The 21136-nt window shown below is 39.8% G+C and overlaps 4 protein-coding genes across 5 annotated transcripts; 3 read left to right on the top strand and 1 right to left on the bottom strand.

The window, feature by feature from the left end:
• The first annotated feature begins 584 nt into the window (after positions 1-584).
• Positions 585-3078, top strand: LOC126615333 (pentatricopeptide repeat-containing protein At2g29760, chloroplastic-like). Its single transcript, XM_050283150.1, has one exon. It carries the CDS (start codon positions 702-704, stop codon positions 2916-2918), a length of 2217 nt encoding a protein of 738 aa, XP_050139107.1. The 5' UTR covers positions 585-701; the 3' UTR covers positions 2919-3078.
• Positions 3079-4391: 1313 nt separating this feature from the next.
• On the bottom strand, positions 4392-6598 carry LOC126615336 (zinc finger CCCH domain-containing protein 25-like). The gene is made up of 3 exons (XM_050283154.1): positions 6304-6598; positions 5928-6225; positions 4392-5598 (listed from the first exon to the last, which is right to left on the bottom strand). Exons 1-3 carry the CDS (start codon positions 6474-6476, stop codon positions 4663-4665), a joined length of 1407 nt encoding a protein of 468 aa, XP_050139111.1. The 5' UTR covers positions 6477-6598; the 3' UTR covers positions 4392-4662.
• A 999-nt stretch (positions 6599-7597) lies between these two features.
• On the top strand, positions 7598-14746 carry LOC126615332 (villin-1). Of its 2 annotated transcripts, none has more exons than XM_050283149.1 (23): positions 7598-7764; positions 8009-8116; positions 8443-8542; positions 8733-8801; positions 9246-9482; positions 9562-9739; positions 9813-9945; positions 10039-10204; positions 10403-10553; positions 10654-10742; positions 10825-10980; positions 11066-11134; positions 11291-11359; positions 11482-11619; positions 11776-11904; positions 11997-12144; positions 12294-12304; positions 12423-12563; positions 12787-12912; positions 13056-13118; positions 13216-13435; positions 13555-13730; positions 14236-14746. In XM_050283149.1, the coding sequence occupies exons 2-23, from the start codon at positions 8061-8063 to the stop codon at positions 14347-14349; spliced, it is 2739 nt and encodes a 912-aa protein (XP_050139106.1). In that variant the 5' UTR covers positions 7598-7764; positions 8009-8060; the 3' UTR covers positions 14350-14746. The 2 variants fall into 2 exon arrangements, with proteins under 2 accessions (XP_050139106.1, XP_050139105.1); XM_050283148.1 differs by having other exon boundaries at positions 7599-7768.
• A 2172-nt stretch (positions 14747-16918) lies between these two features.
• Positions 16919-20688, top strand: LOC126615335 (non-specific phospholipase C1-like). The gene is made up of 3 exons (XM_050283153.1): positions 16919-18214; positions 19932-20108; positions 20232-20688. The coding sequence occupies exons 1-3, from the start codon at positions 17116-17118 to the stop codon at positions 20552-20554; spliced, it is 1599 nt and encodes a 532-aa protein (XP_050139110.1). The 5' UTR covers positions 16919-17115; the 3' UTR covers positions 20555-20688.
• Positions 20689-21136: the final 448 nt, after the last annotated feature.

The raw sequence follows: 21136 nt of genomic DNA, 5'->3' as shown, positions 1-21136 counted from the left end.
CAACAGAAGCAAATGAAGACCCTCCATCCTTCACAGCTTTTCTAGCCATCTCTCCCATCTCTTCCACCTTCTTCCTCACCTCACTGTCCTTCTCCATCGCACCAACCGCAGCCCTCTCAATCTTGTCCGCCCCCATTACGTCATGCATTCCCAGCCCACCAAGTGATGGTTTCTTAGTCACAACTGGCTAAAGTTAACGTTGCATCAAAGAGCGTTTCCATGAGGTAGAACCTCCTCGGAGAATTTAAGGTTTTCATGAGGCTAATCTTGAGCATCACAATTTAGCTTGATTTAAATAGAATGTTAAGAAACAACGATGAACGCATGATCAACAACACTACGATTAGTAAATGTTCCTATACTCTTGAATTCCCTAATTTTTCATACCTCATTAACAATATCAAAAAATTTACTTTGTGCGGGAAAATATCATCCTCGATTCCTAATTGGTATCATTATTGTTTTCTCATTTGACACGATATTGAAGTTTTTATGAATAATGGTAAGTATTTCAACTTTTTGCACTAAATTTATACACCGAATAACGTGACACCAATCAAAATTATACTTTAATTTAAATTATATAATTTGAAATATGTCACATTATTTGACGTATCAATTTAGCATACGCAGCACCGCCCTTTTTTAACAGAAAAAAACATCAAGTGAAAGCGGCTAGTGCGAGAGTGACCACAGAAGAGATGGCAACTCTAAGCACCCCCCTTATCTCTCTACCACGTCACCCACCAAACCCTCCATCGCCAACCGCCACTAACGAACTTTTCTCAAGCTGCCCACCTCTTTCCTCAATTGACCACTGCACCAACATCAAGCAGTTGAAGCAAGTCCACGCCCAAATGCTCCGTACAGGCCTTCTTTTCGACCCCTACTCCGCCAGCAAGCTTATCACCGTCTGTGCTCTCTCCTCCTTCTCCAGCCTCGACTATGCCCGCCAAGTGTTCGACCAAATTCCCCAACCAAATCTCTACTCTTGGAACACCCTCATTCGCGCGTATGCGTCGAGCACCGATCCGACTGAAAGCATCCTTGTATTTCTGGAAATGCTTTATCGCTGTATGGAAAGTCCCAATAAATTTACTTACCCGTTTGTGATCAAGGCGGCTTCGGAGCTCCGGGTTTTGGAGCTCGGAAGAGGGTTTCATGGCATGGTGATAAAGGCCTCGCTTGGTTCGGATGTTTATATTCTCAATTCTCTGGTTCATTTCTATGGATCGTGCGGGGATTTGGATTTGGCGCGGCGGGTTTTCGTGAAGACTCCTAAGAAAGATGTTGTGTCTTGGAATTCTATGATCACGGCTTTTGCGCAGGGGAATTGTCCCGAGGAGGCGTTGGAGTTGTTTAAGGAGATGGAGGCAAAGAATGTGAAGCCGAATGATGTGACAATGGTGAGTGTGTTGTCAGCTTGCGCAAAGAAGGTTGATTTGGAGTTTGGGAGGTGGGTTTGTTCGCGTATCGAAAGGAATGAAATTGGAGAGAACTTGACTTTGAACAATGCTATGCTTGATATGTATGTGAAATGCGGGAGCATTGAGGAAGCGAAAAGATTGTTTGATAGGATGCCGGAGAAGGATATTGTCTCTTGGACTACAATACTTGATGGGTATGCTCAGTCAGGAAATTATGATGAGGCTTGGCGGATTTTCGCTGCGATGCCTAGTCAAGACATTGCTGCGTGGAATGTCCTCATTTCGTCTTATGAACAAAGTGGTAAGCCAAAGGAGGCTTTGGCGGTTTTTCATGACTTGCAGAAAAGGAAGAGCCCGAAACCTGATGAAGTCACTCTAGTTAGTACCCTGGCAGCCTGTGCTCAATTGGGAGCAATTGATCTTGGTGGCTGGATACATGTTTACGTAAAGAAGCAGGGTATGAAGATGAATTGTCACCTCACAACCTCGCTTATCGACATGTATGCAAAGTGTGGGGATCTGGATAAGGCACTTGAGGTGTTTAATTCAGTGGAGAGGAGAGATGTGTTCGTCTGGAGTGCCATGATTGCTGCTCTGGCAATGCATGGGAAAGGGAGGGAGGCATTGGATTGTTTCTCAAGAATGCTAGAAACCAAGGTGAAGCCCAATTCCGTGACATTCACCAACATGTTATGCGCTTGTAGCCACGCTGGATTGGTGGACGAAGGAAGAACATTTTTCTATCAAATGGAGCCAGTTTACGGGGTTGTGCCTGGTGTAAAGCACTATGCTTGCATGGTTGATATTTTAGGCCGTTCTGGAAATCTGGAGGAAGCTACAGAGTTGATAGAGAAAATGCCAATAGCTCCTACCGCGTCTGTATGGGGGGCTCTTCTTGGGGCCTGTGGACTTCATGGGAATGTCGAGCTTGCCGAAAAGGCGTGTAGCCATATGCTTGAGTTGGATCCTGGAAACCACGGAGCTTATGTACTCTTATCAAATATCTATGCCAAGACAGGGAAATGGGAAGAAGTTTCAGGGTTAAGGCAGCGTATGCGAGATGCAGGAATTAAGAAAGAACCCGGTTGTAGTGCAATCGAAGTCAATGGTATTGTTCATGAGTTTCTAGTTGGTGATAACTCTCACCCTCTGTGCAAAGAAATATATTCAAAGTTGGATGAAATAGCAGGGAGATTGAAGTCAAATGGATACGTGCCAAACAAGTCAAATCTACTGCAGTTTGTTGAGGAAGAAGACATGAAGAACCATGCCCTAATCCTTCACAGCGAGAAATTAGCGATTGCATTCGGGCTTATCAGCTTAAGTCCATCTCAACCAATTCAGGTTGTGAAGAATCTTCGTGTTTGCGGAGACTGCCACGCAGTTGCTAAGCTTATATCGAGGGTTTACGATAGGGAGATCTTGCTGAGAGATCGATATCGGTTTCATCATTTCAGAGACGGGCATTGCTCATGTAACGATTATTGGTGAAGGTGCAAGCCCTTTGCTAGAACCTAAACCTCCAAACCCCTACAAAGTGATGTACAAATTTTTCAATCTCTCGGCCATCTCATATGTATAAACCTACCATGTGTTGTATGATCATTGGTGATACATACAAATTGTCCGGCTATGAAACAGATTGTCGATACAGGTGATGAGTCAATAGCATTGTCGCCAACAAAACGGACAAACAAGTCATCAATACATTTTCATCAATATTGATGTGACCAAGTACGAACATCCTACATGGATAATTTATGCCTCTTTTGAACAAATCCGTTGGAAATGGACTTGACACACCCTGACCGAGATCAAGGCATGCTGGCCGTCACGTAATAGTATCAAAGTCAATTCCCAATACCTTCTATAGAATCACCACCCATAGAGCTAGGAAAAAATATATCTCCTGCAGAAGCAATATCCAAAGATCTTGGAAAATCAATGAATTCTAATGAACTTGGAATAACAAAGTCTACTGAAGCAGCACCGCCCAAAGAACTTAGAAAATCAATGTCTTCTGAAGAACTACCCAAAGAACTAGGAAATTTGATGTCTTCTGAAGAAGCACTGCCAAAAGAACTTGGAAAGTCAATGTCTTCTCGAGCAGCACTACCTACTGAGGAAGCACTCCCAAATGAACTTAGAAAACCGCTGTCTTCTGAAGAAGAATTTTCGAGAGAACTTGGAACATCAAAGAGTTCTGGAAAAGCACCACCAAAAGAACTAGGAACACCGATGACTACTCATGGCTCAATTGGAACTGATCCAACAGAGAGGCAGAATTCTTGATGAATCAAGTCACCATTTTCTTTACTTCTTGTTGTTAGCAAGAACCCTTACCATTTTGTTTTCGTCTTAACTGGGACTGGAGAAGAAACCGGCATGTAACTGTAAATATGGATTTCAGTACTTGGTTGACTGCCTCCTTTTTTTACTATGTATTTGCTCACATTGAGCAGGCCTTTCTGTTTTGCGATTTTTACTATATATAAATCAATTGCACAATAACCAGCAAGCATTTTTAATGAATTGAAACATACCGATCCGTATGTTCCATCAATCTAGGCCAATTCTTCTTACAATGGTTCACCTGCAAATTTCAGCCCAAAATTAAACTACAAACTGTTTCTGTGAAAAGTTTGCACCAACCACCAAACCAGTCTATCTCTATGATCATCAAATGGCATCAACAAATCATGCATATTAAATTAGGTGCCTGGATACGCTCTTGGCAATACACATACAACTATACTATTCAAATGGACTTCAACAACCATGAGAAACTGCATATCAAGAAATGATTTTATGCAGAGTTGAAACATTGCTAGTCAAATGCATATATCAACTAAATCTCATCCAACAGAAACGCCAACAAAAACCTATAGAAAAAACAAACACAACAAATCAATGGAAAGAAAATTAGGATATACCTTACGCAAAAACTAAGAAACAAGTCTCACATTGCGTAACAGAAGTGATCTTATTGCACAAAAGGGTTGCCAAAGTTGGAAAATTGGAAACAGCATCGATATTTGATTTACATCATTATCTCTCTTTTTTATGATGGGTGTTACACATTAGTTCATCAACGTGTCCCCTCTCTTGCATCAATATTTTTCCATGTAGGATTCTAGTCCTTCCTTTGTGGTACTTGTATTCTGCCCTTCTCTTTTTTTTCACTTCAATAATCTAACTTTTGATCTCGGCCTAGATTATCATAAAACCCATCTTCTCACTCTCCCTTTTCACTCCTACGACGACCTTCTCTAGACTTTGGCTGAATCTCATCATCTCCATCCCTTCTCGATCTCTCTCCTTCCCTCTTATCCTTGCCTGCTCTCGACTTCAGATCAAATTCATCGTCATTGCGTCTTCTTGACCTCCGATCCTCCCTCCTATCATAATCTTCTCTAGACTGCGGCTGACTTTCATAATCACTGTGCCTTCTCAATCTCTTTTCATCCATCCTATCATGATTGTCTCTAGATTTTGGATCAAAATCAGCATCACCAGCATACCTTCTCAGTCCCTTATCTTCCCTACTATCATCTTCCCTCCTACCACGATCATCTTTAGATTTGGGCTCAATTTCACCATCATCGCTATGCCTTCTTAGTCTCTTATTTTCCCTTCTATCATCTCCCCTCCTATCATGATCTTCTCTAGACTTAAGCTTTGGCTCAAATTCCTCATCATCAACACACCTTCTGGGTCTTTTATCTTCCTTTCTATCATAATCTTCTCTTGACTTTGGCTGAAATTCATCATCATTGTGCCTTCTCAACCTCTGTTCTTCTCTCCTGCCATAATTTTCTCTTGAATTGGGCACCAATTCATTATCCTCACTCCGTCTTCTTGATCTATTTTCTTCCCCCCTATCATGATCTCTTGATCTAGGCTCAAACTTTTCATCATCACCCCCCTGTCTTCCCAGTCTCTTTTGCTCTCTCCCATCACTTCGCTTGGGGTGACTTTCGAAGTCCCTCCCGTTGCCCTTTCTTCTGGAGTCCAATTCTCTATCACCTGATCTGAACTCTTCTTGAACTTTTGGCTCTTGAACACGATTTGGCGGAATGGTGCTAGATCTTTTATCACCCCTTTTTGGGCCCTCATAACTGTCACGCCCCCATTTCGGGTCTTTTTCACCCCAACCTGTGTTTGCAGCTCTCTGGATACAAACAAAAAAAAAGCACACATAAGCACCTATATAGCAAGATATTACTTGATTTTATATAAAACATAAACCTTTACAACTAACATAAACGATTCGGTACATAAACTCAGATAAATGAATCAACTTCAAACATTTTAAAGCATCACAATCTTAAGTAATACACAGGAATCAACCTCCTTTTCATTGCAATAACAACAATCAAACTACATTACCACTTATTCACTAAGATATTTCGATCCACGTTCCCCAAAAGCCAAGTAACAGTGTAAAAATCAACGTGCAGTCAGCGAAAAACTGAATCAATCAGATAATGTTGAACTTACCTGCTCATCGTGTGAAAACTTGCACGAATCACCTCGTGTACATTCGCCTTTCTGGAAAGCCCGGCAAACGCCCCGCTCCTCCCTCTTCCTCTGCGCCTCCTCTTCATCTTCCTCCTCCTTCTTCTTGTACTTAGTCACATGATCAACCCTAATTGTCCGCCCCAAAATTTGAGCTCCGTTCAAATTATCCACAGCAAGAATCGTGCTCCTCTGGTCCTCGTACGCCACAAACGCAAACCCTTTGGATTTCCCAGTCGCCTTATCGCGAACAAGATTCACATCCACGATCTCTCCGTATCTGAAACCGAATCGAAGGTCAAAAAATTGAAAAACAAATGGAAATTTTGAAATTAATTGAAGAAGAATTAGGGCTTACTGTGCGAAAACGGCGAGGAGATCGCCTTCGGTGAGATCGAAGGGAATGCCGCCGACGTAGACGTAGGCGGAGTCTTTGTACTTGGCGTGCCACGATGCCTCCTCTGAAATCCCTAATTGGGCTTCTCTGGAATTGATGTTCTGAATGCGTTTCACTAGGGTTAGTGGGTTCATCGTTCTGATTCCGCCAAGATTTTCTGCTTTCTTTCTCTTTGGGTAGTGAACTGAAACCCTAATTTTTGAAGAACAATACCCTAATTTTTGCAGAACATTGTTCTACGCTGTTTCGGATTGCGGAGGAAGGGGAATCTGAATGAGGGTCTTATTGGGCTTGGATTCTCGGCCCATTATGCTTGCAGTTTCATATTGAGCTTGGATTCTCGGCCCACTATTGACATTTCAAAATTGTCAGCATGTAAAGTGACAGAGTTACGACCATCTCCAAATAAGAAGTTAAATTTTAAACTTAAAATTTAAATTTGAAGGCTTACGTGGTATTTTGATATTTTTTTAAAATTTTACTCTCCAACCGATATGCAAGATTTTAAACATAAAATAAAAATTCATATGTATTTTCTTTGTATTGAGAATGAAAAGAAACAAAAGGATCATGCTTTAAACCAATAAAAATTTAATAAAAAGCATTTAATAATTAATTAAAAAATCTGAAGGTGTTGTCAAATTTGGCAACAAGAGGAAGAGATGTCATTCCATGTTATACAACATCAGATTTGGCTTCTCGGTTGGAAAACATTAATGTTGTCTTTTGTTACCGTTATTGCTGATTTAGATATTTTAACATCTTCTTTAAAGATGCTCTAATAAGAGGCTAAATAATTAATTGCTAAGAGGTAAAGAAATCATCGGATATCGAATACCCACCAAAACGTATAATATAATTGTTTTCAATCATTGCAATAAAGAATCATCTGTCAAGTATTAACAAATGCACAATGACTATTTTAGAGCATTTTGTTTGTCGAAAACATCGTTGTCGTATTACAATGGGTGGTACCATCATCTTATTTTGACATGCTAGTAACAAACAAGACGTGTTAAGTAAAGTTGTGTTTCACAACCAACAAACTTTGATGCAGAAGAGCGGGAAACATCTCTGATCATCACCCATCAGTCTCACATGTCATGCAACCAAACGACACACACACCACGCCGAACTTGTTCTTCAACTTTTGATCATGGGGCCAGTTGTAGCTCAAAAATAACAGTGCCTCCCAGGCTCCCACGGCCCCACCACACCAAACTCCCCACTTTATTTATGTTCCAAGTTTTCAACTCCATTATTCTTGCAGCTGCAGCTGGGTCAAAAGCACATAGTGGAATATACTCCCACTGTTTTCTTCGGTGTTCTTCTCTGCGAATAAGATCACAGATCAGCACAGGGAAGTGCCCATCTCACTGAATCCTCCAAAACCCAGAATTCTGCAGAAAAATTAAACGGGTGGTAGGTAAGAATTTACTCACTCGATATTGGGGTTTCGTTTTTCTTTTCCCAGATTATGTTTCCTTGTGATTTGATATCAAATGTGTTAACTTGTAAAACTGTAAAGACTGAATTTTTATCTGTTTTTTTTATTTTTCATTTTTTCATTTTTTATTTTTTGTAGTTACCCTGTGTGAATGCAATATCAAGTTTCAGGGATGATTTTTTTTAACTGGGTTGATTTGATTCTTTATCTGGGATGCAGAAATTTTTACTTGGTGGTTGTTTTGGTGGAGTTTTCTGTGACATGAAAGGCAATGTCTGTTTACGGTAAAGACACGGATCCAGCATTCCAGGCTGCAGGAACAAATCTGTATCCTTTATAAATGGTTCCATTTGATTCTTATATGATATGCCAGTTACCGAAAACTGCTAAAATGCCCGGAATTTGGGAAGTTTTTGGTTTACTACTGTTTCGAATGCTTAGGATGTTCAGAAGATATGTACTGCATCCATAGAAAACTATGTTGTTTCTTTTCGGATCTAGTTGGTAGGAGTTGATGGGTTCGTAGATTAAACAATTCGCTGACCGTGAAGCCTTTCTTATAGCTAGCAACAAATAATGGACAGATACAGTTGTGTTCAATGGTATCTTGTGTTGAAATTCAATGATTTATCCTTAACCCTTCTTATGATTAGTGGTTTGGAAATTTGGTGTGTTGAGAACCTAAAACTGGTTTCTGTTCCAAAATCTTCGCATCGGAAATTCTATTCCGGAAGTGCATATGTCATTTTAAATGTAAGTAGTTCGAAGATTGTGCTCATTTTACTGCCATTTAGTTTTCTTTTACTCACAATATCATATCTTCAAATTAAAGTTCATCTCAGTACAATTTAATCATCTTAGAATGTTGGTGGATCTGCGATATCTAGAGCTTTTTATCTGTGTATTTAACTAGTTTGACTGTTTCACTTGTTTGTCATGACAGACATTTCTGCCGAAAAATGGCCTTCCTCAGCATGACATACACTATTGGCTGGGAAATGACTCAAACAAGGTTTGAATTTGTTCACTTGTTCGGCATGCATTCTAGAAATACAAATACACCAGTTTACTAGTGTTATGTTGTCGACTTGTCGCTTTAGTTTTTGACCCAAAAGAAATGTTGTCTTGTTAGTATTCTGTAGAGCTGAACATACGTAAGATGCTGCAAGATTAATTATTGTTTGTGCGTGATGTTGATAATAGAAACCTTTTCTGTAGAGTCAGTTAATTCTACCTTTAGCCACAAAACTCCAAAGGGAACGGGGAGGGTCTGGGGTAAAAAAGAATTCTCTACGAGAATCTATGTGTGTGTTTTTGCTCTCGTACGGTGACATTCTTACCTAGGAAATTGATGGCAGGAAAATATCAAGTTTTGATTCTGACAAGTATGAAAAAATCTGAAAAATGAATTACTCACATCATTTGACGGTTCTTATAGCTAATATCATATTGGCAGGAGGACTCGGCGTTGGCATCAGATAAAGCACTAGAACTAGATGCGGCCCTAGGGTCCTGCACTGTGCAATATAGGGAGCTTCAAGGCCATGAAACACAAAAGTTTTTATCGTACTTCAAACCCTGTATTATCCCCATTGAAGGAGCATATAGAACACAACAAGAGTGCTTAAATGGTGAAACATATAAAGTCAGCTTGTTAGCTTGCAAAGGGGACCATGTTGTTCATGTTAAAGAAGTAAGATTCCTTTTTCTCTTTTGCATTTACTGCTGTTGTTTCTTCTAGACCTCTCATCAGAATTTATATCGTCAACTAGGTTCCTTTCTCTCGGTCATCATTGAACCACAATGACGTATTCATACTTGATACTGCATCGAAAATTTTCCTCTTTAGTGGGTGCAACTCTAGCATACAGGAAAGAGCCAAGGGTTTGGAGGTTGTTCAATACATCAAAGAGAATAAGCATCGGGAAAAATGCGAGGTGGCAACTGTAGGTTGGCAACCTTCTGACCTCTCTCTCTTTCCTTTAAGAAAACCATACAATTGTTGATTGTTAAAGTGCTGCAGAGGATGGAAAATTCGTTGGTGATCCCGAAGTGGGTGAATTCTGGAGCTTATTTGGTGGTTATGCTCCCATTCCCCAGGATCCACCGTCTTCTGTCCAGGAAAAACCGGAGACACCCTTTGTGAAACTATCGTGGTCAGTATTGATAATTCTTGATCACTTCTCGTGATTATATTTCTTCAAATCTTATATATCTTGCTCATAAAGTTTTGTTGACATTATTCTAAGGATATCAACTCAGGGTAAACTATGTCCATGTCGAACTGACTCACTAAATAAAGAAATGCTGGAGACGGACAAGTGTTATATGCTGGACTGTGATTCTGAGATTTTTGTTTGGATGGGAAAGCATACCTCAGTTACAGAAAGAAAAACATCAACTTCCGCTACAGAAGTAAGAATTTTTCCTCTTGTATTATTTTCATCCCCCTTTTATTACTTTTTGAAAGAGCCCAAACCCCTCAAGGGAAGACAGATGAGTTTTCAAGTACACAAGAAATTTAGTTATGTAAAGGAAGTAAAATGCTATAATTGAAGCTCATGTTTGAGCCATAGGCATTGTTTTCCATAATGATTGCCTACTCTTTATCAGGATTTCCTCAGAAACCAAGGCAGGTCAGCGGGGACTCATTCAGTGTTTATAACTGAAGGATTAGAAACTGTTAAGTTTAGGTCATACTTTGATAATTGGCCTCAAACGGTCAAAATCAAGCTGTATGAAGAAGGCCGAGAAAAAGTAGCAGGTTTAATCCCGTAACCAAGTACCAACTTTACAATTACTAGTGCTGTAACTAAAGAAGGATTTACCTTAATATAGCTCTTATAATATTTACTTTATGGCAGCAATGTTCAAGCAAAAGGGTTATGAGGTGAAAGAGCTTCCAGATGAAGAAGATATCCAGCCATTTATAGATTGCAGTGGCACAATGAAGGTACCTTCTTGCCGGAAATTTCACTCTTTCAAAGTCTGTATTTGATTCTGTTGCCCCTTAATTGCAATCTATAACATTTCAGGTTTGGCGGGTGGATGGTGATAAACTGTCCCTCATTCCAGCTTCAGACCAGCAGAAAATATTCAGCGGGGATTGCTATGTTGTGCAGTATACTTATCCTGGAAAGGAAAAGAGTGACCATCTCTTTTATGCATGGCTTGGCTGTCAAAGTGTAACAGTAAGTGGTAACTAAAGAGATTTGAATACGGTAGTTGTTGGGTGAAAATTTATTATCATTATTTTTATCTCTGTTCTGCTTGCAGGAAGATCGAAGGGATGCTATCTCTCGTATGAATGCCCTAGTCGATTCAACCAAGGGAGACCCTGTTTTGGTAAGCTTTATGTTTCTTTCTCCTATGCGTGATCTTTCGAAATAATTCGGTGATTAAGTTAGTAGTTATATTTTTGCACATAATCACCTTTGCATTGTATATTGGTTTATTTAGAACACATTTATATCTGATTTACCTCACATTTTTCAAGTTCAGGCTCAAGTTATGGAGAACAAGGAGCCTTCTCAATTCTTTTCCATTTTCCGGACATTAATTATTTACAAGGTTCATACCTCTGCTCTCTCTAGTCTAATATAGTTTCCATTTAAAGTTAAATATTGTTTCCGTTTCAAGTTAATCTGATGTTAATCATCCGGCAGCTTCCTGATAATAGTTTTTCTTCTTAGGGAGGTAGAAGTGCACGATACAAGAATTTTATAGCAGAAAATGGTATTGCAGATGAAACTTATGATGAAAGCAAGACTGCCCTTTTTCGTGTTCAAGGGACAAGTCCCAACAATATGCAGGCGATCCAAGTTGATCCGGTGAGCTTTTGAGCCAGGACCTTTTAATTTTTCTATCTTAGAATGGAAAGAATATTGAGATCACACTATTATTAGCCTTTGAAAGTGTGTCTTGACTCTTGACCTCTCGCGTTGCATATGCCTGTAAGATTTGAGTATAAATTCATACTGTTGCAGGTTTCAAGATCTTTGAACTCGTGTTATTGTTACATCCTGCAAACTGGTGCATCTGCTTTCACTTGGATTGGGAATCTCTCCTCGACCAGGGACCATGACCTTCTTGACAGAATGCTCGAATTAATACATGTAACTCGATCTTTAAACTTCTCTTCGATTTTTTTTTCTCATACTTCACTCAGAATTGTATAATATATGTATTTTCTCTTGATGTCAATCAGCCAACGTGGCAAGCCGTATCAGTGAGGGAAGGGAGTGAATCCGATACTTTCTGGAATGTGCTCGGTGGAAAGGCTGAGTATCCGAGGGCAAAAGAAATAAAAGGACACATGGAAGACCCAAATTTGTTTATGTTGAGCATAACTGAAGGTACACAAATCCCAACTTTCTAATTGTTCTCTCCAAAGATATTGCAGTGTTGCCTTGATTCAGAATCATCTTGGCTTTACATGGCTGTAAAAACGTTCTAATAACGGGGTTTTGCTTGTTTTGCATCTTGATCCAAATTCCTCATTCAGGTGATTTCAAGGTATACTTTCATATACTTTAACTCTCCTACTAAGTGAAAATTTCATTTCAATAGTACCAGGAGTAAGGTTTCTTGGTACTTCGAAGATACTTCATCTGAATCAGTTTGCATATTTCAGGTGAAGGAGATATACAATTTTACACAGGATGATTTAACTACTGAAGACGTGTTATTACTTGACTGCCACGACGAGATTTATGTTTGGATTGGATGCCACTCTAACATTAGTTCAAAGCAACAAGCCCTTACTCTAGGCCTGGTTAGTTTTCCACCATGAAACCTACATTATGCATCAGACTAGAAAACTTTCTACTGCATATTAATTAATCATTCAATTTTTCGGTTTCATTGGTCACATTTCTATAGTTGCTTTGTTTGGCTGCATCAAAATTTAATGTAGTGAAGTGCTAGGTTTACCTTTTTCATACTTTTATGCATGCTCGTATTTTCCTACATTTTACTTGTTTCTGGGCCTCTCACAGAAATTTCTCGAGACGGATGTACTGGTTGAAGGGCTATCTTTGGAGACTCCTATATATGTTGTTGGTGAAGGGCATGAACCACCATTTTTCACTCGTTTCTTCGAATGGGATCCATCAAAGTCAAATGTAAGATTGTTCGCCTACATAAATGATGCATTGTTGTGCTCCTGCTGAATTTGTTCATAAGATCGAAACTAAGATTTCCTTGATTTCTGTTGTACAACGGTGATTGTTCCATGAGGTTCTCAACTAAACTGTTTCCGTTGTAGATGCATGGCAACTCATTTGAGCGGAAGCTAGCTATTTTAAAGGGAAAACCACAACAATTAGAAGTAAGTGCCTTCAAGTTGTTTCAATTTATGTAACCTCTATTTGTCTTTCAATCAGAGTAAGTGACTTCATTCACGTGTCTCTCATTGAATTTCTTAGGCACCTATAAGAAACACATGGAAAGCAAACTCCAGGTCCAGGGAGACAACCCCAGATGGTTTTAGAAGCAAGTCCATGAGTTCCAATGGCCGGAGAAGTGCTTCTCCTGCATCCGGTGGTTCACTGTCTAATGTCAAGTCCCCAAACAATCACATCTTTTCGAGCTCATCTGCTCCAACTAAGAAACTCTTTCCAAAATCCTCTCCTTACAGTAGTCCTGGTAACGAAAGATCACAAGTTTCATGAAGTTATACGAAAACACTGTATCTCTTGATGCTTCCTTGTCTTTGTTTCCAACACCTACGACCTCATTCTTTTGTCTTTAATTTCTTTTGGTAGGCGAGTCAATTGTGCCTGCAGGTTCTCCAGTAAACTTACTGGATAATACGGGTGGCACTAAGGCTAATGGAAGTAAGCCTGGTGAAGGAGGCCTAAACTTGTTGACATATCCATATGAACGACTGAAAGTGGTTTCTTTAAACCCGGCAGCAGGAATAGACATAACCAAAAGAGAGGTACCCCCTTTGCACTCATCTAGAGACAACCTAATTTCTTTTGGGGTTCTATGTTTAATGCAAAATGCTATACCTGGAAACCGAATATGTCAGTTTCCGAACACAAACAGCATCAAATAATTTACCTAATCAATAAAGGTCCGAAATGAAGGGGAGGAACACTTCCGAAATTTCAACAGGATTTCCATGTTTCACTTGTGGAGCTATGCGCTTTCAGTTTTCATTTCTTCTCTTCTAGTTTCTCCCATATTTGGTTTCTACCTGACCATACCTGAAAACCGTGTTGAACTCAAAATTCAAAATCTTCATAGAAATCGGTTTCTTCTGCCAATGCCACGACAGTCAGCTTGATTACTAGGCCTGTTTTTACGTCCTTTTTCTTTGCCGTCTGCTTAATCTTTTCGGTTCATAGCATGCAATGAAAATGTATATGAAAAATATGAAACATCAGTTGTACTTGAGTCCAGTAAAGCAATCACTGATCAACTTGTTCTGGTGTTTTCAGGCATATCTCTCTGATGAAGAATTCCAAGTGCATTTTGGAATGGCCAAAAGGGACTTCTATAAGCTTCCTAAATGGAAACAAAACAAGCAAAAGATGGCACTTTATCTTTTCTAAGGAAACACAAGCAACCATCAATTCTTCTATATATAAGATAACCACAGGGCATCTTTGCTTTCCAAATCTGGTCTTCTAAATGGTAGTGCTATTCGCACATTCATTTTTACTTCTCACACGCCTTTCTCAATTTTCAGCTTCGGATCAAATGAATTGAAAAAAATCAACGGCAAAAAATTAATAAGGTGCGTGAGAGGTGAATTTGGACGTGTAAATAACACTATTCCTTTTAAAATGTTGGACTATAGCAAATAGGCTTATGGTTTTTTTGTTGTAAATTTGAACCTTTGGCAGTTTGATCTTGTCAAGTTTGTCGTTCTGCGTATGTACCAACTATATCAACCGCTCATTTAGCGTGTGAGATATTCTTAAAATATTTTATGAGTGATGTTATGAATTGCTTAGGTGTGTGTATTAGTCGTTACTTGATTTAGACCTTTATTTTTTAATTTTATAATTCAACTACAAGTTGTTATTTAGTATTACAGTCTAATGATATTCTTTTTCATTTGTAAATGAGAAGTTTTAGGCTCGATTCTTGTAGTATTATTTGAAGATACTCACACATAATATCTAAAGAAAATTAATCGTACGATTTACGATGAATAAACACAATTAAAAAATCATTTGGATCCTCACAAAAATGGTCCAAAGAGGATCCTCGTTCCCGCATACAAACTTATGCAAAACAAAATGTGGACCCGTAGGTTTTGCGGCCGTCCTTATGCAAGATTTTTTTCCTCTGTACATTTGATCCAATTAATATTATAATTTATGTTACAAGTGACGTAATGCTTAATTAATTAGCACATTTGTGACACAATTATTTCAATAAAACAGTTATATATTTAGGAAAAATTACACTTAAAGTATATTTTTAATACTTAATTTTATATTGAGACAACACTTTTTAAACATTTCAAGAAAAGATAAAAATTAATGTATGTGATAGATGACATCATTGATTTTTTTTTAAACATTTTAAGATCAAACATTTTCCTCTGTTATCTCATTGAATTAGAATTTAATACGAATTTTGAAGGAAGCAAATTGTCAAGAAGACTTCCACTCACCCACCCCACTTTGCTCCGCCCGACAAACCATCAATAAAACTTCCACCCACCCCAATCCACCATCGGCAACTCCCATATCTCCTTAGTCCTCACCCAGCCAAGCTCCTTTCTTTCTTCGTCTAAACTTCCACACTAAGCTCATATAAGAGGTTTTGATTCAACTCACTACTTCTCACCCCACTTCAGATTTCAAATGTGCAGGGAGACATCAAAACCAAGTTTGAAATGTGCATCAAGGCACGGTGTTTCAATTGGCTTAATTGGTTTATAAAATTAAACTGTAAATTTTACGAAGAAAGAAAAATTAAGCAACGAAAATTGAAAGAAAAAAATGGGTTAGTTTGGTGGTGGTGGTGGAACTACTTCGGTTGAAGGTGGAGTCTGTTTTTCAATCTTGCATAAAGATGATGAAGGGTGATGGAGGTGTAAACAATGGCCCCAAAATGGATAGTTTTACAGTTTTTCTTATTTTTATGATGAAGGGTGCAGGACTCGCTTTAGTGGCGAGTCTTGCTAGCAATTCTCTTCTTTATATTTACAGCGAAGAAAACAAAGTATTTATATTTACGGATTAAATTGATCTTGCAAAAATGATCGATGACAAGTTGAATTGATTCTACAAAAATGGTCGGAGACGAGTTAAACTGATTTTGCAAAAATTGTCCAAGAAGGGTTGAACTGACTCTGAAAAAATGGTCAAAGATGGGTTAAATTGACTCTGCAAAAGTGGTCGAAGACAATTGAACTGAATCTGCAAAAAATGGTCGAGGACTGGTTGAACTGATTCTGCAAAAGATGTTGATGACGGGTTGAACTGAGTCTGCAAAAGTGGTCGAATACGAGTTGAACTGATTTTGCAAAAATTGTCGATGATGGGTTAAACTGGTTGAACTGATTCTGCAAAAATGGTTGATGATTAATTGAACTGATTCCACAAAAATAGATGAAGATAGGTTGAATTGATTCTAATAATAAAGAATACAAATTGATTCTACATATAGTTTCAAATTTTGATTATGCAAAAATAGTCGATGATGAGTTAAGCTTTTGGCACATATTAATTTTGTTGGAGTTGTAAGAGCTAGATGTTATTAACAACCTTAAAGCGAGTATAATTTATATATTTCAATGATTTTGGACTGGATTTTAGTTGTTTTTATGTTTTTGTCGTTGTTTGACATGTTTAAAAACTACTAAAGTTACGTAAAATATAGTGAACTTTTTTATCTCTCGATATAAAGCTTTCCATAGTTTAACTTAATTAATTTGCACATTTGTGACGACAATTATTTCAATAAAACAGTATATATTTAGTTATTTACTCAGTAAGGAACAATCTCTAGCTCATCCATCTTACCAAACACCATATGCATCTTGAAATGCCACGTGTCCCCAACCCAGTTCTTCTTTAACACTTTTTGGGCTTACGTGTCTTCAACTTCATCTCATAAATTTAAAAAGAAAAAACGTCCCATCCTAACGCTCCTAGTCTCCCTCTTTATGTTCGCCGTCTTCTCTCTCTCATTTGGTGTTGAATTCAAAACAAAACGACTCCTAAGAGATTTATCCTCAAAGCATATACCTTTGTCCACCATTTTCCTCCACAAATACGAACAATTTACACTTCAAAGCCGGAGCCTTTCGCTTTAGCTCTCTGGGTTTACCGGAGTTTAACAAGTTCCGGTCACCGGAGATGGCTTCCCGGCGAAAACCCGTCACCTGGGCTCTCTTCTTCTTCTACCTCTTGTTGGTCTCCACCCAATTCATTGCGGCGCGCAAAACCCCCAAAATCAAAGGGCCTATCAAAACGGTCGTCGTCGTCGTCATGGAAAACCGCTCCTTTGACCACATCTTTGGCTGGCTCAAGTCGACCCGACCCGACATCGACGGCCTGAACGGGAACGAATCGAACCCGATTTCCGTCTCGCTACCGGGCTCGGCTCGAGTCCGCGTCTCAAACGACGCCTTTTTCATCGACTCCGACCCGGGTCACTCGTTTCAGGCGATTCGTGAACAGATATACGGGTCAAACGAGAGCTCCGAGAACCCGGCACCGATGAACGGGTTCGCTCAGCAGGCGGAGAGTATGGGCGAGGGGATGGCGAGGACAGTGATGAGCGGGTTCAAGCCGGAAGTCCTCCCCGTCTACACCGGGTTAGCAAACGAGTTCGCCGTGTTCGACCGGTGGTTCGCGTCCGTGCCGGCGTCGACTCAGCCGAACCGGTTCTACGTCCACTCGGCCACGTCACACGGCGCCATGAGCAACGTCCGCAAGGACCTCATCCACGGCTTCCCTCAGAAAACGATCTTCGACTCTCTGGACGAAAATGGCCTCGACTTCGGCATTTATTACCAGAACATCCCCGCCACGCTCTTCTTCAACAGCCTGAGGAAACTGAAGCACGTGAAGAAATTCCACAGCTACGCGCTGACGTTCAAGCGGCACGCGCGGCTCGGGAAGCTGCCCAACTATGCGGTGATCGAGCAGCGGTACTTCGACGTCAAGGAGCTTCCCGCCAACGACGACCACCCGTCGCATGACGTGGCGCGCGGGCAGAGGTTCGTGAAGGAGGTGTACGAGACGCTGAGGGCTAGCCCGCAGTGGAAAGAAATGGCATTGCTGATTACTTACGACGAGCACGGCGGGTTTTACGACCACGTGCCGACGCCGGTTTCGGGTGTGCCGAGCCCGGATGGGATCGAGGGGCCCGACCCGTATTATTTCCGGTTTGACCGGTTGGGTGTGCGGGTGCCGACCATACTTGTCTCGCCGTGGGTCGAAAAGGGTACCGGTAAGTTTTTGTTGCTTCTGGGTTTATTTAGTAGATTATTGTAATTGAGTGGTATTGTAGTTAAATTAATTAAATTTTGTTAGATTATTATATTTTAAGGAAACAATTTATTACGGTCGGTCGAAAAATTAAGAAAGTATGAGAGAAATAAAAGTCAAATTAATCTTTTTCAATTCATTCGATTCGATTTAACGGTTAAAAATTAAGAAGGTAAAATAAATAAAAATAATTGTGTGGATAGCACTACTTATTTTTTTAATGGGTAATTAGTAGGATGATCACTTTTTAATATTTAGTTGCAGAAATGATTATTTTGTACTAATTGCTTATTTTAATTGAGTTGAATAATTAATGTCGGGTCGTCATTTAGAATACGGTTGTAAGTGAAAGGTTTTAGTTTTAATTCTTGTCAAAGAAGAATTTGAATCATATTATTGCTAACCATTGTGAGGCTAATCCTACCTTCTTTCCATTAGTGAAAATAATATCGATTATTCAAAAAAAAAATTGCCTGGTCTGTCAGATAGTGTTTTGGTTGGAATTTGGTACTGCCGGTTGGACTTGGTCTGTTTTTTATATATGCAATGAATTTTTAAAGCTCTTATGTTTCTTTTGATGCTAAGTTTTGGCTAAAACACGTTTTGAGTTGTTGTTTTCGCAAAGTTCCACTTTCATCATTGTATTTTCAGTTGCATCGGATTTGGTCGCACTATTTTTCAAATTGTTCAGAGATCCGTCCACTTATGTTGATTTCTTGTACGAAAGTAATCAATTCTACCCTACAATTTCTTCCAAAGGTCAACAGAAGTTGGGGGATTTCCTCGGATTGGAACAATTTGCAAGTTAAAGGGGCCAAATTAGGTGCAATTGAAAATACCAGATGAAACGAGCTTTGTGAAGACTCGCAGGACCAAAAACGTGTTTTGGGCTTCATTTTTCTTATGGTTAAGTGGAATTACTGTCTTCCAGTTGTCCCTTTATTGTAGTTTGGCTATGCTTTGAGCTATCACCGATTGAATTTTAAAGGACGGTTCTTAATGTTTTCCGGCTGCTGCCAATTGAATTCATTGTTAAGCTGCTATGGGGAGGGTTCGATTTGACAATGTCCTTCGGTGTCACAAGTTGTCCTTGTGTTAGGTGTCCGCCACCAACAGGGGCAATTTTCTACCGATGGTTTAGTTGTCCGAGCTGAGAAAGTTGGGTCGTGATGTATTGGGAATGGTTTTCTATGCATCTCAATCAGTGAAAACCCTCATTAAGCTGAGCAAGCTTGAACTTTGTATCAATATCATTTCTTTTACCTCATGTTTACTGTCCTCAGTGTGTCCCGAATGTTGGGGTTCGAACAGCATAATTTTGCATAAAGATGGAGTTTCAATTTTTTTACATCTAGAGTAGAGGATTATGCAGTATGTATCTACCCGACTCTGTTCAGAACCGTGTTGTTTGATATTGTTTCCCGTCTACCTCCCCTCTATATCGTCATTTCATGGTCCAGTATCTTTTGTTGATCAAGGGAGAGAGGATTGGAACTCGGGAACTCTTCTTACCTTAGAAAGGGTAGTACCGCTAGACAATAGCTAGTTGGTTTCGTGATGCAGATCTTGTTAAATTAACAATTTATTTCAAATAAGAGTGGCATGTACTTGTTACGTTTCTTTTCAATTATAAGTTCGGACCTTTTGCTTATTGATTGATTTGTGGTATTTTGCTGCAGTGATCCATGAGCCAACAGGGCCGAAACTAGATTCCCAATTTGAGCATTCGTCTATCCCCGCCACTGTGAAGAAGCTATTCAATTTGAAATCGAACTTCCTGACGAAGAGAGATGCATGGGCTGGTACTTTCGAGAATTACTTTACCCTCCGCAGTACTCCTCGTGATGACTGTCCAGGTTTGCGTAAATCCTTCTGATTATTTTCTCCCATTTGGATTACTGGTTCCTGCCCTTGCATATTACCAGAAGACTTGCATTTTCCCTATTGAATGCTCATCATCATCCATTTCTCTGTTACAGAAACTCTTCCAGAAGTGACGACCTCACTGAGGCCAGGCGGACCCAGAGAAGATTCGAGCCTCTCAGAGTTCCAAGTCGAGCTTATCCAGCTTGCATCCCAGCTCAATGGCGATCACGTCCTCAACACCTACCCTAATATTGGCGAGACCATGACAGTGCGTGAAGCAAACATTTACGCAGAGGATGCGGTCAAGAGGTTCCTGGAAGCCGGAAGAGCTGCTCTAAAAGCCGGAGCGAACGAGTCTGCAATTGTTACGATGAGAGCTTCGCTCACCAGCCGAGTAAACGCACAAGGTCATAGCTCCTACCTAGAAACTCAGTGATTATCCTATAGAAATGGCAGCTGTAAATAGTAGTAAATTATACTCGAGTAATTAAACTGTACAACAATGGCGTGGGAGCCTTCCGCAACTAATTGTTATTTATATATGAAAAATGCTAAGAAAACTCTCTCAAAGTGGGACTCTCTCTGACTCTGCCCTTTCACAGTTTAACTTCAATTCTCATTCAATAGTTTTAGACTATTGAAGATAAATTGCTACCAGCCTATATATTCGGCAGTCCTGCATGATGAATCCGCTTAAAAATCCAACTCTTCGTTCATTTAGCAGTAGTCACAGTGATTCAGATTTATAATGTAACATCCCACATCGTTCAGAGGAGTAGATCATGTAAGCCTTATATGTATATTCTCATCTCTACCTAGCACGAGGCATTTTGGGAGGTCACTGGCTTCGAGTTCCAATGAGTTCCATTGGAACTCTGAAGTTAAGCAAGTTCGCGAGAGAGCAATCCTATGATGGGTGACCTATTAGGAAGTTCTCGCGCGAATCCCATGATGGGTGACCTATTAGGAAGTTCTCGTCTGAGTTCCCAGAAACAAAACCGTGAGGGCATGGCCGGAA

Source organism: Malus sylvestris, chromosome 3, assembly GCF_916048215.2.
Source record: "Malus sylvestris chromosome 3, drMalSylv7.2, whole genome shotgun sequence".
Taxonomy (NCBI): Eukaryota; Viridiplantae; Streptophyta; class Magnoliopsida; order Rosales; family Rosaceae; genus Malus; species Malus sylvestris.
Note: the sequence above shows the minus strand (reverse complement) of the source record. Positions and strands in the feature narration are given on the sequence as shown.